Source organism: Ammospiza caudacuta, chromosome 3 (assembly GCF_027887145.1).
Source record: "Ammospiza caudacuta isolate bAmmCau1 chromosome 3, bAmmCau1.pri, whole genome shotgun sequence".
In the NCBI taxonomy this organism is placed as follows: domain Eukaryota; kingdom Metazoa; phylum Chordata; class Aves; order Passeriformes; family Passerellidae; genus Ammospiza; species Ammospiza caudacuta.
Window position 1 is genome coordinate 91,058,163 of NC_080595.1, and position 10,816 is coordinate 91,068,978.

At 42.7% G+C, this 10,816-nt stretch overlaps 1 protein-coding gene across 1 annotated transcript; it reads right to left on the reverse strand.

Annotated features, from left to right (window-relative positions):
• Positions 1-9,731, reverse strand: LOC131555155 (glutathione S-transferase 3). Its single transcript, XM_058800914.1, has 7 exons — positions 9,623-9,731; positions 7,187-7,293; positions 4,592-4,643; positions 3,723-3,855; positions 2,429-2,570; positions 1,310-1,441; positions 1-770 (listed from the first exon to the last, which is right to left on the reverse strand). Exons 2-7 carry the CDS (start codon positions 7,271-7,273, stop codon positions 627-629), a joined length of 690 nt encoding a protein of 229 aa, XP_058656897.1. The 5' UTR covers positions 7,274-7,293; positions 9,623-9,731; the 3' UTR covers positions 1-626.
• Positions 9,732-10,816: the final 1,085 nt, after the last annotated feature.

The following is a 10,816-nucleotide window of genomic DNA, read 5'->3' on the forward strand; positions in this document are numbered from 1 at the left end:
TGTGACTATATAAAAAGTTTATTTGATTAGTACAGGTACTGTAGATATAGCAGTTAATCAAAAACATCATTTGGCAGTCAGTTTATTTCCTAATTCAGTAGCAAAAGTGCAGCTTAGTTATAAAGGCACAGTGCTGACATTTAGACAAGTCACTGATGTCCAGTAGAAGTGGCAGGAGAAAGAACTCACTCCCACTTTCTTTAAAAACCACTTGTTCCATTTGCCAACAGTGATATTAAAGAAGAATAAAATCCTACATTGGAAGCAATCATCATATAAAAATCTGATCTGGATCTAGAAAAAAGTCCTCAGAAATAGCATGACACACTGAAGCTATCAGTCAGCAACTCACATTTCTCTTTTCTCCTGTTCCACAAAGTCTCTAGGAAGACAGTGTGCTTCCTGCCATTTCACTTGCTTAAAATTACCAGAAAAAAATCTCGAGATGAATGAAGGAGAAAATAGGCTAGTACTGAAGTGTTATAAAAGACACCTGCCTGCTGTATTTTGTGTGAGGGCATGACCTCTTTCCCACTGAAACACTTCTGGAACACCCCTTTGCCTTCTTTCACAGTGTCATTAGACGTGCAATCAGGCAGCTCTCTTACCGCCTGCAGCCAGGCAAACTAATTGGCTTTTACATCATAATACATGCGAAGAACTCTCCTGACAGTCTCCACATATTTATCATCAGGAACAGGTTTCCTCTGGCTTCCTGGCTCCAGAAATTTCTTGATTGCAGGGATGCTGCTTATCCTTGCTTTAAATGCCTAAAAGGCAAACAGTAAGACCAGGGTATTTAAAGAACAGAAAGTAAGACAAAAAAAACCCTATTTCACTGATTTGTGTAACATCCTTTAACAAGCTGTATGTGGAGACAAGACAGGAAATATGTTTCAAGTGTGGATGAATTTTACTCCCACTCTCTTCAACCCCTTCATTTTCCACAGTAACAAATGAGCCATCTGTCTTATATTGATATGGGATGGAGTGTTATCTGTGGTTTCTAATATGTACATTACTCAGATTGTTCTTGTGATCCAGAAAATATCTTCCACTTAGCAGTTTCACAGAACTGGTGAGAGTCAAACAAAGGGAAGGGTGCATTTCTTCAGATGTGTACAGGGGTTACTCCAAAAAATAACAGTTTCTCTAGACGAAACATCTTACAAGGCTCTTCCTAAAGCAGGAAAAGCAAGACTACAATGAAAAAGTAACAAATGTTTGTGGAATTATTTACACGGAACAGACTGTGAAATATAATTTATCACATTTATAGCCATATGAGCATCTTGTTAGTGCAAGGTACCTGTAACTGAGGAAAGCCTGAGAGCACGTCTGACTTCTTCTCTTCTACCATTAAAATGGCTTCAAGAAGATGAACATCTGCCCAGCTAAAATTGTTGCCAACAAGGAAGTCCTGCCCATGGTCTTTCAAAACCTAGAAATGTCATAGATGAAAACACTCAGGTGTGGATAGCCAGCTGAGGTTCATGTTTTCAAAATTCATAGGCACACCTTCTTTGACAACACTACTGTCTCCTTTTCATCCTTCTCTCCCATGCAGCTAACAGGGGGAACAGAGGATACACCAGCAGTCACTGATCATTTTACAGCAGAAATCCAGAGTACCAAATCCCAGAGTTTTTCTTACCCATCCTTTCTTCCTACAACTCTAGGTAACCTTGTGTACTAGACTATAGGGTTAGATACCTTCTTGGTATTCATGTCTTTCAATTCTAATTTATCTGGATTTTTCTATACATTTTTACAGCTTCAATGGGAAAATAGAGAGTATAAAAGAGAGGTGATTGGCCTAAAGCATTAGGGCTAAGATGCAACAGGTGGAATACAGGGCAGAATGCACCCTGGCAACCACCTATAGGAGACTCTGCAAAGTGAAAAACTGTTTTCTCTTTAGTCTTTAAAATAGAGAGGAGCTACTCCTGCTAGATGATCCTGTCCATGCATATTAATTTCCATTGAGAATATCTCTTGGGTCCTATCTCTCAAATTATCAGTTAGAGAAACACCAAGATTCCAGTATGGCTACAAGTCAGCAGTGATAGCTGTGTATTACTGTGTTTACAAAAACCCAACTGAGATGTATTTGAAATGTTAAACAAAGAAGACAGTTAGCACTGCTTTTGCAATGCAAATTACTGTGGTGGGGTTGACCCTGGCTGGGTACCAGAAGTCCATCAAAGCTGCTGTATCACTCCCTTCCTCACCTGAACATTGAAAGTCTCTTGGGTTGACCCACCCCACCATATCTGATATTGCTCTGATCCCCCTCCAGCCAACAGACAGTAAGGATGTTCTGTATAAAGTACTGCACTGACACTTCTGCTTCTGGTTGTGGTCAAACACCCAGTGTTCCTATTGTTATCCCTCCAGAATCAGGGAAGAAAATGATCCTTCTCCATACCTTTTCATACACTGGGAAATACCTGCCCGTCGCCTTTTGAACTATGAGAGCATGTTGTTTGTCTTTATCTTCTGCTGATAAGAAAGGGAACATCAAAATGAAGCCCATAAGGTCATCAGTTCCTCCAACATACATATCAATCCTTAAAACCAAAGCAAACAAAAACCTTAAATGGAAGGCATCTTCATAAGCCAAATCACCTTATATTTGTTTTAGGATAGTAAACACTGAATTTCCCATCCCCCTGTTGTGGTGCCTTCCCCCCCAACTCCTTTCTGAGCTGCAGTGTGATCTGAGCAATGCTTTTTTAAGCAATCTCAAACACACCTCCTCATGGAAATGATTTCTGCAATTAAAAAAAATACGTCCCAGTGGGTGTCTTACTTGTATTTGTAGTGATTTTGGCTCTTTACTTGCTTCATTGAGCAGGTTTAAACAGGATTGCACAGAGATTAAGTGTGTACCTTTGGTGTTACAGATCACTTCACAATCACCAAAGAAACACACACCACCACAAGGAGTCATTCCCAACTGACTTAATTGTCTGGATGTATCCCACCTTCAGAATGTCATCCAAAGTCCAAGGAGTGCCAAACAGATAAATAATGGGGTTGGAAGTCTGTAGCATACCAGGTTCTTCATCCAGCTAAATTATCAGTATAGCACTTCTCTGGATTGTCCCTTTCCCAGAGCTATCAGAGCAGGCTCTATACTGTAGATGGAACTTTAAAATGCTACATACTGAGACAACCCCATCATACTTTTTTTTTCACAGAACCAACATCAAGATGTAATTTCACACGGATGTTATTTCACATGAAACCAATAGTTTTTCAACAGCTTTTAGCTGTTCTTTCCCCAGCTCCCAAAGATCTAAACCACACACTTTTTACAGTGCAGTGGGGGACATCATGCAACCACAGATAATATCAATGACAGCTCTTATTTTGCGGCCAGAAGTTAGAAACGAACCATTTCTTTCCAGAGTTTTCTGGTTACAAAAGTAGTTCAGCATCTACATGCCAGTCACCTCTCGAATACCTGTGTCAGGCTGTATTAATCTTTCAGTAAGGCACAATAAACCCATGAACTCAAATACTTTTATGTGGAAAGTAACTGAGTTAGAACAAATCAATTGGCTTGCATCTAACTGTGGCTTCTCAGGCTCACTGCAAGTTGTGTATCACTGAGGCCCACAGGTGATTGTGCACAGGTGTGTGTGCAACTATGCAATTAATTCTAGATGCATCTGAACTACTACACTAAATTCAAGAAGAATAATACTGTTACATACAAGGCCTTTTCCTTCAGGTCCTTCCCATAGAGGTTGTACTTTGCTGCAATGTAGTTGAGGATGGCTCTGGTCTGCACCATCTTCATCCCATCAATCTCCACCATGGGCACCTGCTGAAACAGCAGGGATCCACCTAAAAGGACAGACACACATTATTCAACTGATCTAATAACTCCATGTCAGATTTCTTGCTGTCTTCAGAGGAACATTGCTTTTATGGTGAGCTTGCTGTGGGTAGCTGTTGTATTAAACTAGAGTTCTTCCATGCAAAAAATAAATTACAGTGGCGTAGACAAATTAAACTGAAAAGCACAATTATTGGGGGTTATCATCCTTCCTTTAAAAAAATTTCACTGAAGTTTCAGTCAGGACTGTTTAGAGCAGCTTTTGAAATGAAATTGAAATGCAGCAGAGACAATCACACTAAACATCTCAACTGAGTAAAAAGTGTCTAGTTCTAAACAATGTAAAAAACCCTCTGTACCATTATTCAAATGCTATGGCAGGCAAATGTTAGATGCACAGATTTCTCTCTTGTGACCAATCTTTAGGCCATATCAGAACATAACATGAAATTTTGGGATACATATTTTCTGGTTACTGAAGCCCATGATTAAGTCTGTGGGACCAGGTGGGATGTGTAGACAGAGAACAGAAGATTCCAGAGGCCTGGCAAACCCTGCAGGTTGGAAAGATACTCAGTTTGCAATTTCATCTGTCCATGTGTGGAAAAAACCAGCCTCAGCAGCTGCTCAGAACTCTCAGCTTTACTCTTCTGTGTGGAAATAAAGACACATAAAGTCTTCAAAGACTTCACACATCTTCTCTAAGTCTGATTACACGTTTCTTGAGGTTTCACATGGACTCACCTTGCAGGAGTTTCTCATACTGGTCTCGGGTTTCCAAAAACTCTTCTTCAAACTGACAAAAGAGAGTGAGGAAGAAGAGGAAATAAGAATCTTTTCACATTTCTAGAAGAGGTAAACTTTTAAAGCACCATAAAAGTGTAAATTTCCTGGCGTTCTTCTTTTCTCTTTGCTGGGCTGATTTATGTCCAGAGCTATTTCAGGGACGCCGCTTGTAAGGTTTTCTGTGTTGCTGTTTAGGTGGCCTGGAAAGGCCCAGGGAATTCCCAGGGAATGGCCTTGGAGAGCCGACGCTTCAAAGGACGAGGAGAGACTTCTGATCTTGTCTCGGTCTTGGTGTTTATTAATTGTTTATCTAAAAGATTTTCTTTCAGCCCGACAGAGGTCTGCACAGCAAGTCAGCCATGGGCACACTGCCCAAGCCCCCGGGCGGTCACTTATCTTTATACCCTAAGTTACGTGTACAATATTTATCATTTTTCTCCAATACTTTCTACTCTTATTAACCTGTGCACTTCTAGTAACAACCAATCCCCAAGTGCCACCACCACCACAGAAGATGGAGGCCAAGAAGAAGAAGAAGAAGGACAGGACATGCCCCAATTCCTCCATCTTACTTCTCTAGACCCCCCTGTACCAAAATCCTAAACCCTGTGTTTTACACTTTAACTAACTTATCTCTTCACCATTCACCCAGTGGAATCCTCCCAGTCCTCATACAGGTCTCATCTCCTGTGTAGGATCAAAATCCTGCCACCAGACACTTCTGGCAACATTCCAGGATTCCCGAGCCCCCCAAGGGTGGTCTCGGCCTCTCTGCACCTCCATCCTGAGGTGCTGAGATCCCACATAAAAGGAAAAGAATATACATCATGGTTCTTTTCATTTCAGATATGGCTCTAAGGGAGAACACACCAAGGACAGAAGTGCTGGCAATATCTCCTGGACTGTCACACTTGATAAATGCTGCTAAGGGCAACTCTAGCAGAAGAACAGGCAATAAGAACTGGAGTGAGGATGGTTTGTTTGGTATTAAACAGGCAATATAATGTGTAACAATCAACAATACAGACTAGGCTGTCCTTAAGATGCTTTCTGGAATGTGGAAAAAATCTGCTGTGTGATATTTTGATTTGGGAGCTAGACAGGAACAAATTCTTTGGAAGTTAAAACAAAGCATTTACAAAATAGTGTCTGAGTAGCACGACCTGCACGAGGTTTGATACAGATGCATGCTTCAGACACCTGAAGATTAAATATTCACAAGATGAGAAACAATAAGATACAGAATTGCTGGTGATCAGATGGATGTAGTTGCACTCAGTATGGCTGAGGATGGCCAGTCAATCCGTGTTACTTATGGAGAAACTGAGTTCAAGATTAAGACCCCAAAGTTAGACATCTACATGTATGTGTTTGCATGTGCCATACATGTCTGTGATCAGTGCACAACATGGAGACTAGAAAATGGTAGATGTTACCAATCCCTAAATGCCTTGCTCAGTCAGCCTCTCTCATAACATCTCTGCCACTCAGTAATTAAGATTTGCTATAGTAGAGAAACCCCAGAAGATCAGGCACATTAACACACTGCCAATGTTCAACCACAGCAAGGATGATCACAGTCAAAAATTCAGAACCCAGGTTTCTGCTGATGAGAAGCTGAGAAAATAATATTCCATGGAAAAAAATGTAGTAATTAGTACTTATCAACAGCTTTTTTTAAAACTTAAAAAAGGAAAAAGAAGAGAGAGGCACTTAAAACATAGGAACAAATGATGGAGGGAAGCAGACAGTTCTGTCTTCGTCAAGGCCTTCAAAAAAACACTGGTGGTCTTTTTTAAAAACTTGTATTCCTTGGCTCAGTTCACAAGTAGCTTTATGTATTATAACAGCTATTGTGTAAAAGAGGGCACTCAGAGCAAATACTAGTCCTTTGTGTCCTCAAACTAGATTACTAGTTTACCACCAAGATAGCCAGCAAATGAATAAGTAAATCATATACCATCAGAAAAAAGTAAAGGCTGTTTTAGCTCTTTTACCTAAGTATTTAGAGATTTCTGATTTCCCTACACATGTGGGCCAATTTGCTCACTTCACCCTGCTCAGTTTCATCTAAATGATGCTAGACACAATAATATTTTGTGTTACAGCTTATGGAGGATGCAGCCAGTGGAATGAAAAATAAAACAAAAATCTCTGTGTGAGCATTCAACTGAAAACAGGAAGACTAGAGAAAGTAAATTGCTGTTTTATCAGGCAGAGATAACACTTGTTATGCAAGCAACACATCTATCAGTTCAGCAGCTCTGGCTCACTAATCTTAATTAATGATTAAACTCATTAAACTTAATTAAGGATTGCACATTCTTGTGTTAAGCAAGTGCCACTGCTTACAGTGTCAGTGCTCAGAAAACATGCAACTTGAAGCCATGCTTTTGTGTGCCTGAAGTAAAAGTATTTAATTACACTGAATAGCCAACCTTCATTTACTATTGCATCTTGGGATGCCTTTTCTTTTTTGACTGATAACATGTGATCTGCCTCAAAGACAAGATTACCAATGTGCAGCTAGAAGTTAAAAACTCTGAAACAAACCTCGACCCCAGCTGCAGCCAGCAACCAACGAATCGATTCCATCTTGCCTCTTCCATCAAAGTAGTAAAGTTTTGGTTTTGTGGACATGACTTCAAACCTTCTGTTATCTAAAAGAGTTATAAGAGATAGTAAGCTAATAATTATACAGAAATCTGATGGCAGCTGGAATAATGGTTCACTGGTCACTCACACAACAGAAATTTAACTTAATTTTTGACAAAATATTTTCGCAAAGTTTCAGTCTAAACTGATTTGATTTTCTTGCTGCCCAGTCAAGTCAAACTGTAGACTTTTCATCCCCCTGAAATTCAGGAAAAGTAAGCATCAAATTGCTAAGTAGGAGATAAAAGAAAAAAATTGAAAAATCACCATGAAGAAAAATCTTAAAACGTTTAGAAAATAGAAGTTTTAGCACTGAAGTTACACAGACACCACTAAAAGCCAAGTCTTGATCAAGGAGAAGAGGCAGGAAACCAAGTTTCCAAAACTGGCAGACCTTGTATCGAGGAATGCCATAAGTATCTAAACATTAATTCTACACATTTGGGTGAAGCATGGGAATGTACTTTTAAGCCTCTCACTTTTTTTTTCTAGCTGTGGTGATCCAGCAATCAGTAGAAACTTCAAAAATATCACAATATGAGGATCAGTAGAAACTTAGAAGAATGGCCTGTTTCTTCTGTAATAATCCAGATTAAAATACAGAGTTTCAGAGTGTTGCACTACTTATCCTCCTACAGGCTGCATTTCTTTCTATTAATAAACCCTCTTGCTATGCAAAACTTCATGGACTTTTCAGATGATCCAATGCTGCTTTGCAAGCAGCATTTTAGTTATTTAATGACTTCATAAATGAGGCTATTAATTGTTTTTTGAATAGACTACTGTTTAGGCCTCAGCAGGAACTGGATTCTGCTGTACAGCCATACACCAAAAGAGCAATCAAATGTAATCACACTGGCATTTCACATGCAGAACTCCCTTACAGCAAGTCCTTGCTGCAGATGAGAGCTGTTTTCCCTCTGTAAGGTGATTTATTGTGATTTCAATCCATAGTTCCAGTAATTCTGGAAAAGAGGCTCTTGGCATGTGAACAATAACCTCCAGTTTCCGATGTTCCAAGAGCCCCTTCATAAGCAGAGGGAAAAAAGACCTTGAGCGTGCACAAAGTGATCTGCTTGTTAGCCAACAGGCACGAAAAGAGAACACAAAATATGAGAGTGCATCATGCCATGGGAATTCAAACGAGCCTGGCTATTCCACCCCTGCCTGCTCAGGAGCCTCTGATTGCTCTTAGGTGACAGGGAACTAAAACACTGCCAAGTACTATCTCTATCGCTGATAAATATAGCAGGGAATTAGAAAAGTATCACTGTGAACTACACAAAACAACAGAATTAAACAGGAGCTACTTGTAATACAGTTACTTCCAAAAAGAAAGAAGTAAAAAGCCAAGGGTGATTTTTAACTTGCAGTTTAAAAAACTAAAGAAACAGAAGAGTCACTCTTCCTCAGTGGCACTTCTGGAGACCTGCTCTTAGCAGGCAAGTGAACAGGTCACAGGACATAAGCAGGTCACTGATGCCCAACACACCTCAAGGCAAAGGCATGATGGGTGCTTCTTTTGTAATACTTTATAAAAAATATCTTCTTAAATGCCAGGGGATCAACAAACTTTGAAATGAGCTGTAGCATTCTAGGTTCCTAGGACTGAGCCTGCCATGTTATACTGCAAGAGAAAGTCCAAATTGTGAACTAAAATCTGATGGAAAGAGCACCCTGGTGATGGGCAAAGAGCTTCTCCCTTCCCTGCCCTTTATCAGAAAGAAGTAAAGTGGCAATTTGCAGCCAGGAGCCACAATTACTGGTAGGTTGCTGTCCATTGCCCTCAGCCTGACTGACACCTCAACAGGAAAATGGACTTTGTAAAAAATTTGTTCCCTTGCTGTGATTGACGAAGGCCATCTGTGCGAACGGGGCAACGAGGGAACATGAATATCAGTGCAAGAAGCGATCGCTCCCACGCAGGGAGAACACGGCCCAGGAGAACATCGGTGTAGAGGGCCAGGGGAGCAGCTGTGCTTGGCACGTCCCGCACATCCAGGGCTCTGGGGCCCGATTTTCCCTGCCTGCATTCAGCAGCCCAGCAGCGCTCCCACTCTGCACCCGCAGCACCAACCTGGGGGCAGCGTGTGACAGGCAGCAGCCCCGGGGCCATCGGCTCCCTCCCCTCCCGGGGACAAGCCCTTGGCAGACGTGAGATGACGAGCGGTCTGCGCTGCGACACGGGGAGCCCGGGACCGGGAGCGGATCCACGGCTCAGGCCCGAGCCCGCCGCACAGTCCCGGCTCCCCGCCTCACCTGAGCCAAGCGCCCACGGGCACGGCTTGCCGGGGGGACAGGAAGAGGGAAATCCCAGGGGCCCACATTACTCACACACACGGAGGGTTAAGCGGGGATGCCCAGCGAGCACACGACGCCCCAAGGCAGAGCACTGGGGCCGGCGCCGCCCGCAGCCGCGATCAGCTGCAGCCTCAGCCGCCGGCCCCGCCTGCCGCCCTCCCCGCCCAGGCCACGGGAGCAGCCGCCAATGGGAAGCCGTAAATTTGCAAGTTTCGCAAAGCCTTCTGGAAAGACATCTCACCCTAAAGAATTTCGCTAAAATTTTTAAACTGGGTTAAGAACTGGTTTTTTTAGGTGGTTTTGTCGCTGCAAAGTGATGATTCCGTGCGTTGTGTCATTGGGTTTTGGGCCGTTTTCCAAACCATGACGTAAAAGGCGCCGGCAATACTGAGTTATAAATACATAGTGGGGAGCGTTCTCTGCCTGGATGTGAGGGCGATCTGGCTGCGACATCTGTCACCCCATTGATCGCCAGGGTTGATTCGGCTGATCTGGCTGGCTAGGCGGGTGTCCCCTTCCTCCCTCAACGCTCCATGTGCGTCCCTCCCGAAGCTGCGCGCTCGGTCGAAGAGGACGACCTCCCCGATAGAGACGGTACCGTTCATCGGTCAAGGGTATACGGTAGCTGCGCTCCCCTGCTAGAACCTCCAAACAAGCTCAAGGTCCATTTGTAGGAGAACGTAGGGTAGTCAAGCTTCCAAGACTGCAGACACATCCAAGTGAGGCGCTGCATGGGGCAGTTTGCCATTGTTTTGTGCTCTGTATGCACATTCTGTGGGGGAAGGAGTGTGTATGCAGATTCTTTTATTTCACTGTATCACTTCCTCAATTCCTCACCCACCTACAAATCCGTGAGCTACTCATGTCACACCTCACCCACCCCCCCCCCCCCCCCCCCGTCATGTCCACCTCCCTCCCCCACCTCCCACCAGGTAAAACTGGAATCCTTGCAAATGTAAATGTATTTTTCACCTAGTTCTTCACCTGTGCAAGTGCTTGTCAGCCCACTTAAACAGCTAACAAAAGGGCTGGGTTTGTAAAGTATAAACTATTTTCAGCTTCTGCTGCCTTGAAAGCCGGGGACAAGGCTAAAGGGGTGACACAAGACACAGAACAACAGAACACGAACAGAACAGAATAATTTCCCTTAGAAAGGGACCCACAACAATCTAGTTCAGCTGCCTGTCCTCCTGTTATGCATACTGCAATTCAGTCTGGCAGGCAGTT

Bases quoted from the DNA above. Each gene is read 5' to 3' on its own strand.
- LOC131555155 (XM_058800914.1), bottom strand. From the start codon at position 7,273: ATGTCCACAAAACCAAAACTTTACTACTTTGATGGAAGAGGCAAGATG. The intron at 4,644-7,186 runs GTTTGTTTCAGA...CTCTTTTGTCAG, and splicing joins TGGCTGCAGCTGGGGTCGAG to TTTGAAGAAGAGTTTTTGGA. The intron at 2,571-3,722 runs GTATGTAACAGT...TTTGGTTTTAAG, and splicing joins GACCTGAAGGAAAAGGCCTT to GATTGATATGTATGTTGGAG.